Raw genomic sequence first — 20931 nt, forward strand, 5'->3', positions numbered from 1 at the left:
TGGTCGGGCTGGGAGGCGTCCCGCCCTCCTGGAGGTAATGAGCACTGTACAACAGGTGTTTGCTCCTCAGTCCCCAGCCTGTCCTGCCTGCGACCGGAGCCAGCTGCCGCCACACTTCAAAGGCTCACTTGCTCTCGCTCATCCGTGTGTCCTCCCTGCACCCGGGCCAGGGGGCCACAATGGCCTGCCGCTCCTGTGTTGTTGGCTTCAGCAGCCTTAGCAGCTGTGAGGTGACACCGGCAGATGGCCCCTGGCCTGAGACCTCAGCATGGAACAGCTGCGGGGCCCCTGGGCCAGGCTTCAGCTCTTGCAGCCTCACAGGCTGCGGACCAGCTGGCACCATCCCCAAGGTGACCGTGAACCCCAGCCTGCTGGTGCCCCTGGATCTGAAGGTGGACCCGGCCATTCAGCAGCAGAAGAACCAGGAGAAGGAAGAGATGAAGATCCTCAATGATAAATTTGCCTCCCTGATTGGCAAGGTGAGCAGAAGTGGGTGGGGGGTCCTGAAAACTAAGGACCAGTAGGCCTGGGCAGGTGGCTGAACTTTGTATCCTCTGAGCATCATGTCCCACCTCTGCCTCCAGCCAATGGGAAGCCGGCATTGCTGACTTGCAGGCTAGTTCTTAGTAGAGAGACGGGGAGGGAAGTCCCTGAGCCATCTCGGCATGGAGGGAGAAAGGGACATCAGGATAACCTCTGATGGATGTCTGGATAATAATGTGCTGTGTGGCCAGGGCTCCCCCTCCGCCTAGGCGTGGACTAGGGAGGAGCTCTGAGTGTGGCCAAGAGGATGCCCCCCATAGGAACGGCTGCTGGAGGCATGGTCTGCAGTCCTCCTCCGAGGCAGATGGACAGTGGAGATGACCTCCCAAGGGTCCCCGCTCCTGTCCAGGCCTCTGACCCTGTTCAGCTTCCCAGAGTCAGAAGTACCAGCAGAGCCAAGGGGGCGTGTGGGGCCACCAGAAGAAGGCTGCGCAGTGGGGATGTGGCTGTGGCAGGTCAGGAGATAGGAATGCAGGGCATGGATGCTGCGAGTCAGAAACAGGCAGCCAGCCAAGCCTCCCCACACCCGCCTGAGTAGGAGTCTGAGTCCCCCGCACTTGGACTTTCTAGACCCCACTGCCATGGCCAGCATGCTGATGTGGGCACTGGTGTTCATCTCTGCCCCTGGGCAAGGGCTTCAAGAGCTCTGGGAAAGTCCTAATCACCTCCCAAACCTGCTCCTCACTCACCTCCTCCAAAAAAACCTCTCCTGCGCAGCCTGCCCAGCTCTGCTCCCTCCCGCCCTGCCCAAGAGTAACAGTCATAATAGTAACAACTGCTGTTACTTAATTGCTTACTCTTTGCCAGGCGCTGAGCTGAATGCTTTACATATTTACCTCTATTTCCCTAACAACCTTATGAAAGAAGTCGTTTTGATGCCCAATTTACAGATGAGGAAAACTCAACCTTCTTGCCCCCCAGTAAACCAGAGCCCCACCCGTCCGCCCCTAGTGCTTGTCTGCACCTGTGCTCCCTGCTTCTGTGTTGCTCTGCACGTTGCTAGTGACCCCGTGAGGGGGGCACTCGCAGAGAGGGGCAGAGGGAGGAAAGTAACACATCTCCAGCATCCATCTTTTGCCTGGCTCTCTGTGGGAACTTTGTAACTGTATGACATTAGCCCACGCAGCAACACTCCGCAGTGGCAGTTCCCTGCTGTGCAGACGAGGAGACCGAGCATCCCAGAGGTCAAGTGTCTTGCCCAAGGTCACACAACCAGCGAATGCACGGTGGGATTTGAACCCAGGTCTGGGAGACACAAAGCCAGTAGTCTGGGAGTCATTTCTTCCTCCCATTCATGTGCCAAGCCCAGCATCCTGCACCACACCTGCGATGCCCAGGGAGAGGGGTGTGGAGGGGGAGTGACAACTGGAGGACAATCGTCCACTGAGGTGGAGCCTCCCCGCCCCCAGCCCCGGCAGCTGCAGCAAGGCCCCACTGCCGGGCGGTGCACCCTAGAGAACAGCCCGCTGCCCCGGGGAGGCGGGTCCCTGCAGGTGCCTCCTCTCCAAGCCCGGTTTAATCCCTTAAAAGGAATGCTTCATGAGCTGTGTGATTTGGCTCAGATGGGTGGCTTTTCTCCCTGAACGCCAGGGCTGATATCACCCTGTGCCTCCGCCATGGGGACAGGAGGGTGTGTAGGCACAGGGAGGGGGCCCAGGGGGTCGGGGTCCTGTGCCCAGGGGCCAGGGCAATGCCCTCTAAGGTCTTTAGCAGACTTGGAGCCCCCAAACCCTCAAGCCTTGAGACAGGTGCCCTTCAGGGTGGGACACAGGGAGCCATGGGTTCCAGTCCTTGGGGGCCCTGATCCCTGAGGCTCTGCCTGAGGAGTCCCAGCTGGTCCACCAGCTCTACAGAGAAGGTCTGTTAGCTCATGTCCCTCCTTGTAAAGGCCACGAGGGCCCCAGTGGACACAGGCAGTGGTTACGAGTGTGAAATCCGGGGACAAGCCCAGCGGTACAGTGGTTAAGTTCGTGCACTCCACTTCAGCAGCCTGGGGTTTGCAGGTTTGGATCCCCGGTGCGGACTTATGCACCACTTATCAAGCCATGCTGTGGCAGCGTCCCACATATAAAGTAGAGGAAGATGGGCATGGATGTTAGCCCAAGGCCAATCTTCCTCAGCAAAAAGAGGAGGATTGGCAACAGATGCTAGCTCAGGGCTAATATTCCTCACCAAAAAAAAAAAAAAAATGTGAAATCTGGAGCTGCATTACTGGGTTTGAATCCTGGCTCCACCTCTGACCGGCTATGTCATCTCAGGCCAATTATTTAACCTCTCTGTGCCTCAGTACACATCGGCATAATGGGCTTGTCAAAATCAAATGGAGTAATTTTTGAAAAGTACTATAAAGCACATACCACGTACCAGGCATGTTCTGTTTGTTCAATAGGAAATACCAGAAGTGGGCCTGGCGCAGGGAGCTCTTGAACGCTATTAGCCCCTCCCAGGCAGGAGCCTCAGAAGAGGAAGGAGGGGGCCCTGCTGAGGGAGACAGGGAGGAGCTTCGTGGGTAGGGACGCAGCACAGGGCTGGAAAGAGATGTATGGGCCCAGGGGTGGGGGCTCTAGGCAAACAGCAGAGCCAGGCAGGGGCCCTCCAGCTCCACATCCCCTTCTGGCCCTCTGAGGCCCTCTGAAAAATCAGAGCGGGGGGGGGGGTGCAGGGGAGGAGGGGAAGGAGGGCGGTTGTCGGGCAGAGACCACCAGGAGTCGGCCAAGGGGCCCTTGAGCAGTGTTGGTTCTTCTACTTGCAGGCTGTGTTTCCTTGGCAAGCCACTTAACCTCTCTGTGCTTCAAACCCCACCTCCCTGCTCTGCTCCTGCTCTGAGGGTGGCCCTGAGCCCTGAGTGGAACACCCGGTACAGCTGCAGCCATGAGAGGAGGGGGGATGGGCACGAGCAGAAGCAGCAGCAGGAGAGGAGGCCGAGGGAGGCAGGCAGAGGGCGATGCCTGCGTCCCGCAGAGCTGCTGGCTGAGCCCTCTCCCCTTGACATGCAGACGACAGAGGGCATGGAGGTGGGACAAGAGGAAGGACTGCCAGCCATCAGCCTAAGGAGGCTGTGGAGAGGGAACCCAGAGGGTGATGAAATGCCTGGAGACAGAGGGATGGGCACGACATCCTCCCCTGGGCCTGTGTGGCCTCCAGAAGTCACTGGAGCCATGTCCCAGCCTGCATGCAGGAAGGCACAAACCAGCCCTTCCTGACAAGAGAACCTGAGGCTTCTGGGGCACAGCCAGCTTCTGGCTGAAGGCAGGGGATTTGACAACCCCCAGCCCCCACCTAAGGAATAAGACCTGCATGCCCCAGGGGCCCCACCCTGTAAGCTTACCTGCCTGCACCGTGGGCCTGTGGGTTGGGGACCTGAAGCCGCCAAGGTGGTCAGCCTCCCTCCCCAGAGGAGACCCCAACCAGGAGCTCCAGCCTGGGCTGCTCAGTGCCCCCACGGAAAGTACATCTCTCCCCGCCCTGGTCTGGGCCTGCTTTACAGCTGGGCGGCCCAGTAGTACCATAGAGGTGGGTCACAGAGAGTTCTGGGCCTCAGTTTGCTCATCTGTGAAACGGGAGACAGGTTGACCAGGGGTTCCCTCTCTGAGGCCCCTCCTAGAGCAGCTGCTGTGTAATCTAAGGGCGGGGGTCAGCCAGAATGGAGAGCGGGGGGGAAAGAGAGGTGAGCTCTCAGAGGCATTTAACCTGGCACCTCGCAGGGCGCCGGAATTATCTAGGCCCTCCCTAGGCCTTTGTTCCGGAGGGAGGAGGCTTTCTGCAGGGAAGCTCCTGGGTGGGGGATGAGTTTCTAGCCCCACCTGCTGAGACAACAAACGATTTCCCCAAGGGCAGCAGGGGGAGGGGGCTGCCCTGCATCCCCCACAACCAAAAGGACCCTCTGGCTGGCCAAAGGCAATGATCTCCCAGCGGGCTAGTGCTGAAGCATAAGGGAATGAGGTTAGACTAAGGAAAGGACTTCCTGATGTAAAGGGTTTCTTGTTGTTCATGGGCGGAGGAAGGAGCCTCACGTCTCTCCTCTTACCCCACCCTCAGTGTAAACATGGGGCTCCTGCTTGCCAAAACGGAGGGGAGGTGGGGTGAGCAGACATCTTCCCCTACAACGATCCCTCTCAGACACACGAGTAGGACAGAAACCCTCTTGACTTCTATCCCTACTGAACCTGTTTGGCTGCAACGACAGCAGACTGTAGGCTTGAGGTCAGCTTCAAGCAGAACTTACCAGTACAAATGGGAGTCGAGCAGGGGAATGACAGCCCACAAACGCATTGCCGATATTCTGCGGGTGCTGTCTACTGCAGATGTCAAAGGGGACTTCCCAGGGCATCAGAGCATCTCAGGAGAACCTGGGCCATGGGCAGGGCAGAGAGAGAGAAGGGCCCCTGGCACCAAAGTCAGGAGGAACAGGGAGCCCATGAAGGTCCAGAGTAGGCAGCCGCCATCAGATGGGTCTGTCTGGGAAGCTTGGCCACCAAGTTGCTGTGTGACCCTAGACAAGTTGCTTGACTGCTCTGGGCCCCAATCTCCTCCTCTGTAAATGAAGGGGACAGACCAGCTGATCCAAAAGGCTCCTGGCTGTGATTCTGGCTCGTTCAGGCTGCGATGCTGGGAGCCGGTGCCAGCAGTGGGCAGGAGGAGGCCCAGCTACTAGCCGGTGGTCACCGGAAACATCACAAGGCTGATTATCACAACATCCTGACGACAACAGCCTGCACTGTCCAGGAGCCAGGCCCCAGCCGTCCCTCCTGCCTCAGTGGCCGACCTCTGTCCTGGGCACCGAGGGGGCAGGGATCCCAAGACGGGAGCAGATGGCTCTCAGCCTGACAGGAGGGTGGTAGGTCAGGACAGACGAGGAGCAGACAAACTGAGGCCTCATCCTGGAGGGAACCGGGTTAGGGGGAGGGGGGAAAGTGGAGGGGGAGGAGGGTAGGCTCCCTGCAGGAGGGGAGCTGGGAGCACTTACAGGGATGGACTGGCCTGGTGGAAAGGAGGGTGGCCGGGAGAGGCTGGAGCCTGCAGAGGACAGGCAGGGTGGGGAAGAGGCAGGGGCAGCCCCAGGCTGGCTGGGCTGGCTGGAGAGAAGGAGGGGACGCAAGAGGGACCCTGACAGCCTGCCAATGGCTGGGGTGTGAGCCGTGGGCGCCTCTGTGGAAGTCTGAGCAGGAGTGTGAAGGGGGCCAAGCAGCTGGGCCCCCAAGTCTTTATCCTCAGGCAAAACTGGCCCTAACTGGAGACAGAAGCCAGCCCAGGAAGGGCAGGGTGTCCCGGGGCCCACAGTGACCCAGCAGCAGACAGGAGGCATATGTCATGGTGCTTGAAAGATTCTGAAGCCCAACAGCCTGGATTCCACGCCTGGCTCTGCCACTGGCTAATTCTGTGACCTTGGGCAGGGTGTTGAACCTCTCTGCGCCTTGTTTCCTCACCTGTGAGGTGCAGCTGATGCTAATACCTACCCCATCAGGTTCTTGTGGGGATTGAATAAGTCAAAGATGTCAGGCGTGGAGGACCAGGCCTGGTCCACAGTAGGGGCCAACAAGCACTTGCTGTCATTACTATTACAAAGTGCATGCCCAGGTTCTCCCAGCAACCTCAGAGGTGGGCAGGGAAGGGGATATCATCCCCAACTTCTAGCTGGGGAAACTGAGTCTTGGAGAGGCTACAAGTCCAGGGTTGTCGGGAGGATCAGCATTTAAGAACGAACAAGGCCTTACCCCGCTGAGTTTCCAAGACAAGGGGAGGTGGGCGGGGGGCGCGGCAAGCAGGCCTCTGGCAACTCACGTTCCCTGGGGTCTCCCACCCAAGCCCCAGGCGGGCATGGGGAGCCTGTCACCTGTTGGCACACCTCCCCCCTCGCTCCCCCTTCCCTGCTCTCACTGGCCGACTCCTCCCCTCGGAAACCTTGGCTAGTTGGCTCCGCCTCCCTCTGATTCCCTCCTTAGCTCACCGTCTTCCTTTGAAGGATCACCGATTGGAGATGCGCTCTGAGCGCGCTGAGTGAGGCCCCCGATGGGTGGGCGCAGAGCAGATGAGCTGCCACGTCCCAGGGAGGGCCCCCGGGGGGCGCGCCGGCTGGCGGGGGGCCTCGGCACCCAGCTGCCCACCCCTGGCCCGCTCACCGCAGCCCTCCTGCTCTCCCAGGTGCAGGCCCTGGAGCAGCGCCACCAGCTGCTGGAGACCCGCTGGCGCTTCCTGCAGAGCCAGGGCTCAGCCGCCTTCGACCTCGGGCACCTCTACGAGGAGTACCAGGGCCGGCTGCAGGAGCGGCTGCACAGAGTGAGCCAGGAGCGGGGACAGCTGGAGGCCAACCTGCTGCAGGTGCTCGAGAAGGTCGAGGAGTTTCGGATCAGGTAGGCGTATCCTACGGGGGCCGTGGGCAGGGACTGAGATTGGGGACCACCCTGCACTCAGGTGCAGGGTCCGGGGCACCCAAGCCAGTAAAAGAGGAAACTTCTTTAAAGAACGTTTCTTTCCTCCAGACAGTTCTTGAAGACCTACTATGTGCCTGTCAGTATTCTAAATATTGGGAGGACTCGGCGGTGAATCCACTGCCTCCCCATATAGTGACCTGTACAGCAAAGTCAGTCGGGTGCTGGCTGACAGCTAAGCCCTGTGCTTGCTGGCTCCTTGCAGCCCTGTCCCCTAGCCCCTCCTCTTGTGCTCTTAAACACGTTTGCCCTTGCCCACTCGTCCCGCTGGCGATGGGAAATTGTGTCACCAGCTAGAGCAACAGATGGGCTCCTGCTGTGGATGTGGCCTGGGATTTTGATCTCACTTGGGCTGGAAAGGGAAGCAGGGGACAGAAATGGGGAATTTTGTTTGAGTAAAGAAGCAATCCCCTATAGGTAATGCGGGCCTGACCTCAGTGGTCGACGTGGGATCCAGAGATGAGGAAAACGCAGCCCCAGCCTACAGGATGCTTTTACAACTTAGTGGGCCAGACAGACAGGGGGACAAGCAGCTGGCAGGCAGTACAGCCCAGGGGTTAAGGGCACAGCCTAGAAGGGGTCTACTCCTCGCCCCCACCCTTCACTAGCTTTGTGACCTTGGGCAAGTTGCCTGAGTTTCCTCCTGCGTGGAGTGGGAAGGGTGATGGTTGATGTCCGGCTGTTATAAACGCCACTCTTCTATCCCCTAGAAGAGGACGTGCCTGGCATGTCATACAGTGGTCCTTGATGCAGGTTTGCTAAACTGAACTGGCCAGTCTGGAAAGGCAGACCAGGCACTTGGGTAGCTCAGAGGAGAGATGACCCTCTCTGACCAGACAGTGGACGGGGCTTCAAGGACCAGGAGGCTGGGCAGAGGAGAGAGTCTCTGCACCCCTCCTCGGGTCTGGTCTCCTCACGAGGAGGCCCCCAGCCAGGGCGAGGGGAGGACAGAGTGTGGCTGAACCCTTACCCTTCTCTAGCAGTTGGGCCCAGCCCCAAGCCCTATGCTCTGAGGTGTGGCTACAGTCTCAGGAGCAGCCAGCCAGGCCGGGCTGGAGTGTGGGGGCAGCCTGTCAGGTGTCCAGGGACCTGGGCTGTGGCTCAGCTTGCCCACCACCTCTCCACACAACCTCCCTACTCAGGCCACACTCAGAGGAGATGGTTACACGGGACACTTCCCCGGCTCTGGAGGCCTCGGTTTCTTCATCTGTGGATCTGGCTGGAACTTTCCTGCCAACAGACATGCTCTGCAGCCCTGGCCTGGGCTGGGCCTCGTGGCTGGGCCCCTCCCTGGCCTAGGGGCCACCTCTCTCCCAGCTCTGCCTTCCCAGGTCCTGGGAAACACACAGGGAATCTGATTGCCCATTCTGAGCTGCCCAATTGCGACATCTGACCTCCGACCGTGACAAGGGACATGGTGTAGGTGTACCAGAATCTGCAATTCATTTCACAGAACCTAGTAGGTCTTTGGCCCTCAAAGCATCAGAGAATGGCAGAGCTGGATGGGGGCCTTGGAGCCTCCTTTTATGGGGAAGGAAGCACAGGTCCAGAGAAGGCAGGGGCTTGTCCTCAGTCACACAGCCGTGCGTGCTAAGTCTCGTCCCCTATCTTCAGACAGCCACGGTGTAAGGCTGCTCCCGTGAGCCCCACCAGATCACTCCACAGAGACACTTTGTAACTGGAAGTTCTGTACAAACACTCTTTGTTGTTTTAATCTGGCTCAGCCCCCTTATTTGGTCTGCTGCCTGGTTTCATGTGCTGCCTGATTTTACTGTCTAGGCTCAGGGCCTCTCTTCCCTTTCTGGGTAGGGAACCCACCCGAGTTGGAGGAGGCAAGGCTGCAGCCTGGCTGTGCAGAGCCTGGTGGCCCCCAGGAGCCAGGAGATGCCAGGCCAAGCTGACAGGGAGGGGCATGCCCCGCCTCTACAGGGCTGATGAGGTCAGCTTCACTCCCAGAAATAAACAAGTTGGGGGTGACAAGCTGAAAAGGGCTGAGAACCGGTTGGGAGCTGGGAGCCGGCAGACTGGCTGAGGGTTGCAGATGGAAGGGGGAAGATGACATCACCTAGGCCTCTGTTGGGATGGAGACTTCCAAAAGCTTTGATGTGGCCTGGACCCCAAGGATTAGCTAGCTGAACCTTCTCTTTACTAAGGATGAAGCAGAGGCCCAGCAAGGTGAAGCGACTTGCCCAAGGCCACATAGCAAGTGACTCAGGAATACTGCGTACAGTTGTGCAAGCTATTCACTGCACAAGAGCATCTGGTTGAGGGGGTGAACTGGGGCTGAAATCCAGGAGAGTTGATGAAAAAGGTAGAGGGAAGGCTGCACAAAAGGATGGGAAGGGCAGTGAGGGGTGAGGAGGAGGTTTGGCATCTCGAAGGGCCCCCACTGCACGGCTCTCCCCAGGGCCTGCCCCCAAGAAGGCAGAACTCTGTTATCCAGAGGGGAGGGGAGAAGGGGAGAGGCTGGACCACTGGGCTTGTGTGGGGAGGGCCAGTCAATGAGGGGCTTCTCAGCTTGGGGCTCCCCAGACCCCTGTCCCCACGGCAGAGAATTCCTCAGAGGCCCCCAGATTCCAGTGAGAAGCCTGTTCAAGGCAGCCCAGCCCTGAAGGTTTGGGAAGGATGTGCAGAGACCCACCTGCTCTCTCTACAATGAGGCTTCCCACGGTTTCTCTCCAGAAATACCAGGGGCCACAGCAGAGGGGCTGAGGGCCGGGGCCTGGTGATGGAGAGAGCAGAGTCAGGTAATAATAATAATAACAGCTTCAGTGGGTGCCAGGCACTGTTGTGAAACACTCCGTGTCTTCACTAAGTTGATCCTCATGACGTCACTATTGTCATGACTGAGGCACACACAAGCAGCTTACCCAAGGCCACACAGCTAGTCAGCGAGGAGCCAGGATTTGACCCCAAGTCATCTGGCTCTGGAACCCCATGCTTAACCAAGCTCCACGCTCGCCTCAAACCCCTTCTCTGAGCCTCAACTTCCCCATCTGTGAAATGGGACCAACAAGACCTCCCGAGCTGGGGGCTCTGTGGATCACAGGAGAGGGTGCAGGTAAAGCCTCTTGGGCATCCTGTTCACTCTGGCAAGCCCCAGACTGCAGAACAGTCTCCCCAGCCCACCCTCTGCCCCGCCCCCCTGACCTGTACCCTCAGAGCCCCTCACAGACTCTCAGAAGCCACCGCAGTGCCAGGGAGAGTGCACGCTGGGCATACTGAGTTTCAGAGACCCGGATGCCCTGTGGGCTGTGGCCCCACTGGGGTCAGTCCCCTTAGCTCTCGGGGAGGCTGGTGGAAAAGAAGGCCTGAGGGTGGCAGGTCCAGCCAGCTGACGTGGGCGATGGGTGACGCTGCCCTTGCCATGAGGGCAGGGGCTAGGGCAGGTGGGAGGCTGTGATTAGAGCCACCAGTGATTCAGGCATTCCCTGGAGAGGAGGGAAGAAAACAGGAAGCCACAAGACCCCCTCATCCTCTGGGGCAGGCAGTGTGCAGCTGGCAGACACCCATCCAGAGGGGCCTGGGTGGAGGTCTTGATTGAGGGAGGGGGTAAGGTCAGGGATCCAGGGATCCTGTCCCCCCACGCAGCAGTGTCCTTGTTCCAAACACAAGGTGGACGTGAGTAAGGCGGGGGGCAACTGAGAAGGCAGGGAACCCACCTTTGTCGATACTGACAGTACACGTCTGTCACTGCATCGGGGAAGGACCTCGTCAGCCCCCACGAGTGCACGGGCACACACATGCACACACACAGACGCACACGCACACCCCTGGGAGACGAAGGAGCTGAGGAAGGAGGGGTGGAGTTACCTGCCCAAAAACAGTCTGACTGCAACATCCACACACTTCTTGTCTTCCCTCTGGAGGGAACATGATGGAATGATGTCCTACCATCTAGCAAAGCAGAGGGGAGAAGGGTGGAGCTGTGGGGATGGGTGGAGGTGGGAGAGGGGGAGGGGTGAGCAGGCTGCTGGGAGCAGACTTGACCAAAGGCACAGCTTGTTTGGAACTGAGACTCGTGGGAGCAGATAGGAAAACAAGAAGGGAACAAGGTGTCAGGGTGAAAGGGCTGCACAATCAGGAGAGGCTTCCTGGAAGAGGAGGCGAATGTGGGGCAGAGCCAGGAAGGGGACAGATGCCACTCGGAGACACTGATCATCAGGAAGGAGTGAGAGAATGGGGAGCTGGTTTGCCTGCTTCCCCAGAGCCAGCACTAGGGGGTCATGGGGTCAGAGGGGATGTGTTAGAGAGAACGAGGGGCTGCATCCACATGAAGGAAGGGCCCCTCTTCCCTAATTGTCACAAGGCACCAAATGTGACAGCAGAGGCCCTGAGCTCCACCCAAGGAGGGTTAACCAAACCCCAAGCCCCACCACATCCCCACATCCAGCTGAGCAGCCTCTCTCTCTGTCTCTCTGTCTCTGTCTCTGTCTCTCTCTCTCTGTCTCTCTCTCTCTCTCTCTCTCCTTTCCCCTCCCAGGTATGAGGACGAGATCTCCAAGCGCACAGACATGGAGTTCACCTTTGTCCAGCTGAAGAAGGTAGCCTGTCCACCTGCCCTGGGGGCTCCTTCCTCAGGCACCCTCTGTCCTCTTTCCCTCGGGATCCCCAAGCAAAGCCTGCAGAGGCTTGAGTCCCAGGACCACAGACAGACAGACAGATGCCTGTCCCCACCCTGCTCCTTCTTCCAGGCTCTGAGCCAGGTCTCCCTTGGGAGTCACCCCCATCTCACCTAGGAAGCAAAGTCGCCCTACCCTACTCCTGCCCTGGGACCCCTCCACTCCCTCTCCCCTCACTCACCACTGTTCCGACTCCCAGGACCTGGACACGGAGTGTCTTCGACGGACCGAACTGGAGACCAAGTTAAAAGGCCTGCAGAGCTTGGTGGAGCTGATGAAAACCATCTACGAGCAGGTGAGGAGCTGGGGCCGGCGTCTGGCCGAGCCAGGAGCTGACCGGTCCACGGGTGAGGGATGCGAGGGAGGGAAAGGCGTCGAACCTTCAGCAGTCACTCCTGTTTCTGGCCACAGATGTAACAATTTCCTAAACTCCTTCCTGTGCTACCGTCAATAATCGGACACATCCCCTCGTCACTGATGTCATGGAGCATGGGCAGGTTCCCAAAAGGCCTCTCTCCCAGGGAGAAACTGTGCCTTCAGTAAGTGGAGTGCTGAGGGCATGCAGGGGACCAGGAGCATCTGGGCAAGGGTTGGGAGGTGGCCTCAGAGCAGGGCACAGGCAGCCTTGACCAGCTGTTCCTACTGAACTAATCTCTCTCTAGTCCCTGCAGCCTCAGTCGCAGGCGCCCGCAGTTCCAGCTCAGATAGGCACGCGCTGGAAACTTCCCCGTTTGGGGCTAAGACAGGGAAGACCTGTGGTCGGAATCTCTGGTTCCCAGCAGTACTAGCTTGTAATGGAACGCATATGACCCAGTAAACGCAGGCAGAGGAGGCTCCATGCACATTCTCACTTGTCCCTAAGTCCTCAGCTGAGCCCAGGAAGGCCCAGCAAGGCCCAGTGCACTGCCAGTGTATCAGCAGATGGCCCTGCTCCCTGTGCTGGACACTGCCCCTCCATGCTGCCTCCTGGGCATCCTACGGGACATGTGCTCCCCTCTCCACATCCCCTGTTTCAGGGATGAGGAGGGATGTGGTGGTGCTTCAGTTCAGCCATGAGCCGGCAGGACCACTGTGGGGATGACAGGGATTAGCAGCCTGTGTGCTGCAAACTGCTGGTGCCAAACTATGGCAATGCAGCCAGGGTCAGAGCAGGAATTAGTCACCACTGCCATCAAAAAGTTCTGCTAAAATGGCCCTAGGGGACAGTTTTGTGTCCCCATCCTGTGGGGACGGAGCTTGGGCATCATTACCAGCAGGCTCAGCCCCTAGTGGGGCTTCCATGGGCCTGAGACCTGTTTGTGGCCATGGGAAGTAGCACGACAGAGGGAACACCACTACCCTTAGGAACAGCAGGGAGGCAGCCCTCCCAGGCAGACCGCCCATATCAGCCACTCCAGAAAGCCTCCTGTCCCTGGCAGAGCCCCGCACAGCCCGGCCAAGCCCTGGAGTGCTGACCAGGGCACCATTCCCACTGACTAGCTGGAGAAGTGGGCTAGGGGCTCCACTGTGGGCTGGTGCAGCCCGGGCGGACAGCAGCAGGGCTGGTGTTGTGGAACCTGCCCTCCACCTTGCTCCCCACGTCTCAGTGAGCCCAGAGCCCGAGCTCAAAGGCAGGACGGTGGCCCTGCAGGTGTGGAGACCCAACCGGAGGAAGGCCAGGCATAGCCAGCAATACACCTGGGCACTGCCGGAGGCACATCCACCAAACTTCTTGGCCCCCTCCCCACTCAGGGCTGCAGACTCCATTCGGACTTTGCAGCCCTTGGGCCCCAATTCTGACTCGTCCTTTTTTACCATTTTGGTGACTTTGAGAAAGTTATTTCTGCTCTCTGTGCCTCAGTTTCCTCCTCTGTAAAATGGAGAGAGTAATAGTACCAGGCTCGCAGAGTGGTGATGAGGATTAAATCCATTCATTCATGTAACAAATGCTGACTGCATGCCTCCCAGGCGCCAGACACTGACGTCAGAGCAGTGAGCAAGATGAGGGAGTGCCTGCTCTCGGGAGGGGACGACTTAGCGGGGACAGGGAACAAGCGAGTGTCTGAATGAGATGGTTTTGGAGGGTGAAAGTGCTGGGATGCATAGGAACCAGGGGATGCAGTAGTGCTGGAGGGAGCGCTTCAGACCCGAGGTCGGGGCGTCTCAGAGGTGGTTCCAGCATGTGAAGGCCCACACTGGGGAGGTCTGGGGCAGCGGGAAGAGCTGTGCAAATGGCCTGAGGCAGGAGTGAGTCTGGGGATGAAAGGGAGAGAAAGAAGCAGCGGAGGCAAGGGCAGAGCGGGCAGGAGCCCCGGGCCCTGAGAGGAGGTTTCGACCTTATTCTAAGCGTGACAGGCAGCCCCGGGGGGTAAATAGCAGGGGTGATGCAGAGGGGGTGCGGGATATGGCTGGTGCTGTTACAAGACGGCTGTGGAGAAGGGAACGCAGTGAACCAGGAGACGCTCAGCGCATTAGAGCAGTTATTATTACTTTTGGAAGCAACAAGGTGGCGAGTGGGTATGGGGACAGGAGGTTTGCGTTTCTCCGCATGTACCGCCCTGGGCTGAGAAGGCAATACTGACCCTTTGTTTAAAAGATCCCCCACACTGGTGGTCTCTAAGCCAGCACAAACATAATGCGAGCCACATATGTAATTTTAAGTTTTCTAGTAGCCACATTTTTTAAGGAAAAAAAAGGAAAGGAACAGAAAAAATTAATTGCAATAATATATTTTATTTAGCCCCGTATATCCAAAATATCATTATTCAACATGTAATCAATATAAAAAATTAATGGGCTTTTTTACACTCTTTTTCTCATGCTAAGTCAAAATCTAAGGTGTATTTTACCTTTAGAGCTCAATTCTGACTAGCCGCATTTCAAGGGCTCACTACCACATACGCTAGTGGCTCCCGCATCAGACACAGCAGGTCCAAGTACGGGGAGGTGCCAGCCATGGCTGCCCCTCCCCTCCAGGGACACAGGACCCTGAGGCTCCAGTCCCCCTCAGCTTCCAAGGTACACTCGTGCTCCCAAGCGCATTTGGGAAGTGGCTGCATCCAGCCAGAACGCCGCCTGCCCCACCCATAAACTCTGGTTCCAGGGAGATTAGCTGACAACCCCCTGCAGCCAGGCGCTCCTCCTGGGACACCAATCCCTGAACAGAGAACCTGGTGTGTCTAAGCCGCTTTGGCGCCTGCCTTCACGGTGCCGTGGGAGGCCACTCCAGGGACAGAGTGCTCTGGCCCTGGACGCTCCGTCCCGACTCCATTACCTCCACCAGCTACAATGATGGCAGCCTTAGCTACGGTTCATTGAGCACCTGTCCTCTAGGCACTGTGCTAAGTGCTTTCCAGATGTATCTCATTTAATCTTCACGACAACCCTACAAAGTAAAGATAATTAAGAGAGCACAGACTCGAGAGCAGCTCGGATTTGAATCCTGGCTCAGTAATTATGTGAACTCCAGCAGGTTCTTTTATCCCTCTATGCCTCGATTTCCCCATCTGTAAAATGGGGAGAATAACAGTGCCCGGCTCACTGGCCTATTGTGTGGATTTATTTTGTTAATTTATCCTAAAGCACTCAGAACAGTGTCTGGCACATGGTAAGTATTGGTAAATGGCAGCTGTTTTCAGTTTTATAATTATATCCATTTTACAGATGAGAAAACCAAGGCTCAGGTAGGTTTAAAAACTGGGCCAGGGTCACCCAGCTAATCAGAGGAGGTGGTATTAGGCCAGAGCCATTAAGCACTACATTCTACTGAGCGGCATTGTTACCCCCCAGCGACTGACCTGGGGACCATGACGAGGGTGGTCACACTTAGGGCAGTCTCCTCCGGCTCTGGCTCCAGCGTGCACATCCTCTCTAGGGGCCCATCCCACAGTGGCACTGCCACACCACACAGCCAACATTGTTATACCCTCTGCAGCCCGCGGGGCCGGCGTGTCTGCACAGGTCTGCAGTTGTTCTAAACCCTCCATTTCCTGCTTGTTTACCACGAATGTGTTACCCTGCCTCCTTCCAGAAAGGATCTGAGGCTGCCCATCAGCCGCATTTCGCCGATCCTTTCACCCTGACGGGAAGCCCTCCTGCGGCCTGTTCTCAGTGTCCTGGCCTTTTCCTGGCCCGGAACAAATGTCAACGGATGCCTGGCCTAGAAGTGCCACTGGGGGGCTTTATCTGCAACTCCCACGCCCACTGACCCCCACAACATGTCGGGGCAATGAGCAGGGGCTGCGAGCTGCTTCCTGAGAGTCGGAGCAGGGAGGCACTGATGCTCTGACCATCTCTCCAGGGAGACAGGAGGGAGGAGCCCGCGCTCGGCTCGCCCTGGGGACAAAGGGACTGGGGGTGGCTGCGGGTCCTGGGGCCCCCCTCCGGTCCTGAGCCCCCCACGCCTGTGCCTGGCCAGGAGCTGAAGGACCTGGCAGCCCAAGTGAAGGACGTGTCGGTGACCGTGGGCATGGACAGCCGCTGCCGCATTGACCTGCGCGGCATCGTGGAGGAGGTGAAGGCCCAGTACGACGCCATCGCGGCTCGCAGCCTGGAGGAGGCCGAGGCGTACTCCCGGAGCCAGGTGCGGGGCTGACCTCGTGGGCGGAGCGGCGGCCCCGACAGGAGGGGCTGCGCTAGTGATGGCTGGGGCCGCCTGCAGCTCCTGTGCTGAGATTCTGCGAGAGAATGGGGAAGCACAGGGGGGCCGAGACCACGGCGGTCAGTTAACGGGCGGGCACAGAGAAGGTGAGGGCCCAGCGCTAGGCCGGGCGTGGGCACAGTGTAGAGCAGCCAGGAGGAGGCCACCCAGAGACAGACGTGGTGCGGGCAGGAGAGGGGGTTGGAGGGGGAGGCTGTGCAGGGGGTGGTGGGCTACAGAGGAGGGGGTGCTGGGGGTGAGAAGGACTCAGGGAGCTGTACCTCACTGCCACCTCCCCCACGCCCCGCAGCTGGAGGAGCGGGCCGCCTGCTCAGCAGAGTTTGCGAACAGCCTCCAGATCAGCCGCAGTGAGATCGCTGACATCAACGTGCACATCCAGAAGCTTCGATCCCAGATCCTCTCCATCAAGAGCCACGTGAGTGTCTGGAGGAGCCCCCTCGGGGTGGAGCAGGGTGGAGAGCAGGGACACACACTCTCACACTCACATCCACACGCTCATGCATGCTCAGTACATGCAAGACCTGACCGAGTGAGCCTGGGCAGGTCACTTAGCACCTCTGTGCCTCAGTTTCCCCACCTGGCCTCCTGAGATGGCAGTGAGGATCATGTGATCTTTGTATGTAAAAGTGCTTAGTAAACTGGCACGTTAGGGAACCCCACCACCACACACACCCCGAACCCACAGCCTTCCTCCCAGGCCTCCAGCCAACCACATAGAGAGGACAGTGGAGGCCTCAGCCCCCACTTCCCGCCAGGACAAGCCTTCAGAGCCAGTGCCACCCTGTAAGGGCAGCTGGGACAGGCTCCTTTGGGGGTTTGTGGCCTTCGGAAAGTGTCTCCCTACATCTAACTGAACTCCCTCTTGCTGCAATGCAACCCATCACCACACTCAGGAAGACCGTTGCTTAGCGCCCCCTCCCCACGCACACCCCACCAAGGACAGAGGTGAGCTCCTGGCCCCTTCTCTGCCTCCCACCCCTGCTCACTGATCGCCTCCTCTGTCCTCCTGGCTGCAGTGCCTGAACCTGGAGGAGAACATCACGGCAGCCGAGGAGCAGGGGGAGCTAGCCTTCCAGGACGCCAAGGCCAAGCTGGCCCAGCTGGAGGCGGCCCTGCAGCAGGCCAAGCAGGACATGGCGCGGCAGCTGCGCGAGTACCAGGAGCTCATGAACACCAAGCTGGCCCTGGACATCGAGATCGCCACCTACAGGAAGCTGGTGGAGGGCGAGGAGAGCCGGTGAGGGGCGGGGCCAGCAGGGTGGGGCTGGGGAGAGGGAGGACCTTGGCCCAGTTCATTAAATTCTCAGTTTTTCCATCTGGAAAGTGGGCTGATCATAAACACGGCCCACCTGCGGTGGGGAGGATTACTATGATTCTGCATGCAAAGCCTGTCACAAATGAGTGCTCAGTAAATGTTAGCCATTTATGCAGGGGAGAGGGGCAGAGGCCCAGAGAGGACAAGCTGGCTAGCCCGGGTCACACAGCAGGGCAGCCCAGGGCTGGGAGTGACAACTAAGAATTGCCCTCCACCTGTGGGTCCTCAGGTTCCCAATCCCAGGGGAGCTTAAGCCACAGGCTCCCTTGTCATCCCACCATGTCCCTCCTCCCCAGGATGGACTTGCCTTCAGCTGCTGTGGTCAGTGCTGTGCAGTCCAGATCCAGAACCGGTGAGTCTACGTGACCCAAGAACCCCTGGTGGGCAGGGGATGGGGATCACGACCCTAAAGGCATCATTCTAAGTGGCTTCCAAACCTCCAGCCCCTTCCCTGCACCACCCCTTACTTTCCCTGTAGCTGCCTGCAAGTCCCACCTCTCGAGAGCCCCCTCCCGGAAAAAGAAGCACAGCAAAGGCGCCGTGATCAAAATCACCGAAACGTCAGAGAAGTTCCTCTCGCAGGAGTCAGAGGCCTCAGAGTAAAGCAGCTGGACCAGGAGCCCAGGTCACTCCCCTGCAGGAAGAGGGGCTTAAGCTAGTCAAGAAAGCGACTTGGAGCCTCTAGGTTGGGAGAGGAGACACACCTGATCCTGAACTGAGAGGAGGAGGATTCAAAGTGTGACTGCTCTTTTGTGGGTCACCAGGGATGGGACAGGACTGTCACCAGCTATTCAGAGCCATTCCACTCCTTATCCATATCTCACAGTCCCACTCTTCCACGCTTCTGGCCAGAGGTTTTCCCGACTGGGTAAACTGGAATTGAGGGTCCATTTTGTCTCTATCTCCTGGCTCCCTTGAGGCTCCTCCCTCAACAGAGGGCTCTGACCAAGGTCCCTTTGACTCTTTTGCCCAACCCTTGCCTAAACTCACATCTCGAGCCTTGCCTTGCCTCTGCCTCAGAACTGAGACTGGTGCCCTCGGTCACCCAGCCCTGGTCGGCCGTGGACCAGGGGCTGATGGGGACCTCTTGGGCACCCTCCCCCTATCTGGAATTCCTGGGGAGGCTGGGTCCTGAGTACCCCTGGCTTTCCTGACCACCTGAGCTCCCAGAGACCTGACAGTATTAGGGAGTGAGGGGGAGGCTCCCTGGACGTTTGGGACCTGAGCCTGGACCTCTGAGATCAGCCCAGACACCTATGCCCCTTCCCTCCTCCTGTGGGTCCCTCCCAGCAGGTCACAGTCAGAATTGGACAGGCTGCCCTGCCAGCTCCCAGCACCTTCTCCAGAAGCTGTTCTTGCCATGATGAACTCCCCGGGGGCAGGCCAGATGGCAGCCTGAGACCAGGCAGGAGAATCAGACCTTCCCCTCTCCTCCCTGCCATCCTGGGGTTCACCACCCTGCCCCCCATCAGCTGTTTCCCAGCCTGAAACTGGCTTTGGAGCACCAGGCCCTGGAGATCCCTAGCCCCCACCATGAAACCCCAGGCCCACTTCTCATGAACCCCACTTCTCAGGGTCTCTGTTCCCCCCATCAGGCCACACAGCCTGGCCCTCTGGTCCTTTGCATCCCTGAGGGGCCCAGGAACACCCCATCCCTGGAGGGTTAGAGCTCCTTCTTGTCCTCCCCCTCCACCCCTCCTCCCTCCGTGCCCACTCCTCTGCCTCCAGTGGGGCCCTGAAGAAGGCACAGTCCAGGCGGGTCTGGGAGCTTCTGAGCCCTTGAGGTAGGGCTGGAGAGCTGCTGACAACCCAAGAGAAATTCTGCATCCAACAAGAAGATGTGGGGCTGGGAGGAGCACTCCCCTCTCCTTCTCTTGGCTCTCACTTTGGGGCAGCTCCAACCTCCCACTCGACAGCCACCTTCTCTCCTTCCCTCTCTCCTCCCTAACTGCCCCTTGCCTCACCTCCTCTTCTACCCTAGTCTTTGATTCATTCATCTCATTTTCCAGGACATTGGTGGCCCAAGGCCTTGGCCCCTCCTACGCTCAAGGTCCTCCAAGCCTGCGGGGGGCGCTGAAGGGCCACTGGCTCAGGCAGGAGGGGACTCAGACATGTACTTATCCCTGAGGTCCCAAAACGGTGCTGATTGCTGCTTTTTCTCCACCTATTTATTGGTTTCCAAGGGAGCAAATCCTCAGTGGGGATACAAGATATATAAAGTATATATGTTATTTTTTCATAACTTATGTGGCTTTTAAATTATTGCTTCCCTTACTGTTTCTGCATAATCAGTGCTATATATTCTACTATCTGAACAGACAATACATGTCGTGGCCACCCTACCTGACCGGATAACTATCAGGGCAATGGCCGCCTCTCCCTGCCAAGGGATGAATAAAGTGCTGAGATTTGTCCATGGATAAAGCCGTGTGTCTGTTTTTGTCTCCCCTCCCAAGACTGGTCAGTCACTGGTCTGCCAGTGTGGCCAAAAGACTTTGGGAATTCTCCAATTATGGGGAAAGGGGTTCAAGGACCTAGTTATAGCTTCAGACCAATGCAACTTGGCACAAAAAGGCCGCCTGCCCCACCATCCTACAAGGAGGCTGTACCGGTGTCGACCACATTCCCAGCCTCCTGACGTGTGCAGGCGCCACATGGCCGCCATAGCAAGCACAGACACGAGGGCTCCCCCAGGTGGTGGCGGGTTCCTTCTCAGGTACTTCCGCCCGACCATGGGGGTTGGCACAGCCCAGAATGTATTCTGATGGGTAAAGGCCCAATCGTGCCAGATCAAATGCTAGATCAACAAACGATGATTGAGGACCTTCTCCAAGCCCAGCCCTGTGCGAGGACACCTACTACCCTTCCCCACTCTTCAGCCTCCGGAGGCTCACGGTCAGGGTGAGAGAGAAGCTGTCAACTCAGGAGAGCTTCCTGGACTTCTTGTCCAGTGAAGAAGGTCCGAGAAGGGAGAGGCTTGTGCAGGGAACCGGGGAATCAGAAGAGGCTGCTTGGAGGATGCGGGGCTCTAAGTGAGGACGAAGGAGGGGGACAGACTGAAGGAGGAACAGATGTCTCAGGACAGGAATCCTGCGGGCAAAGAAGGGACCGTGAAGCACTCGTGTCCTGGCTCACCCGCTCACCGGCAAGGAGACCTCAGACAACGGAGCCTCAGTTTGCTCGTCCGTAAAATAGAACACATAGCCTCCCTACTTACATAATAGGGCGTTTGGGGATCTGGTGAGAGAGCTGGGTTCCTTCCTATCAGGGATCCCACCTCTTGCATCCAGCACTCTGAACTGTGACAGCTCAACAAGTCTTAAGGGTTATTAGTGAGGCCAATATTGTTATTATAGCAGATGGTATGGATCAAAGATAACTTAC

General features: G+C 58.1%; 1 protein-coding gene across 2 annotated transcripts; it reads left to right on the forward strand.

The window, feature by feature from the left end:
- On the forward strand, positions 1–19993 carry KRT80 (keratin 80). 2 transcript variants are annotated; one of them, XM_058558187.1, is made up of 9 exons: positions 1–479; positions 6685–6893; positions 11455–11515; positions 11793–11888; positions 15990–16154; positions 16522–16647; positions 17249–17469; positions 17844–17899; positions 18026–19993. In XM_058558187.1, the coding sequence occupies exons 1-9, from the start codon at positions 180–182 to the stop codon at positions 18148–18150; spliced, it is 1359 nt and encodes a 452-aa protein (XP_058414170.1). In that variant the 5' UTR covers positions 1–179; the 3' UTR covers positions 18151–19993. The 2 variants fall into 2 exon arrangements, with proteins under 2 accessions (XP_058414170.1, XP_058414171.1); XM_058558188.1 differs by having other exon boundaries at positions 17991–18094.
- The last annotated feature ends 938 nt before the right edge of the window (positions 19994–20931 follow it).

Source organism: Diceros bicornis, chromosome 17 (assembly GCF_020826845.1).
Source record: "Diceros bicornis minor isolate mBicDic1 chromosome 17, mDicBic1.mat.cur, whole genome shotgun sequence".
NCBI classification, from domain to species: domain Eukaryota; kingdom Metazoa; phylum Chordata; class Mammalia; order Perissodactyla; family Rhinocerotidae; genus Diceros; species Diceros bicornis.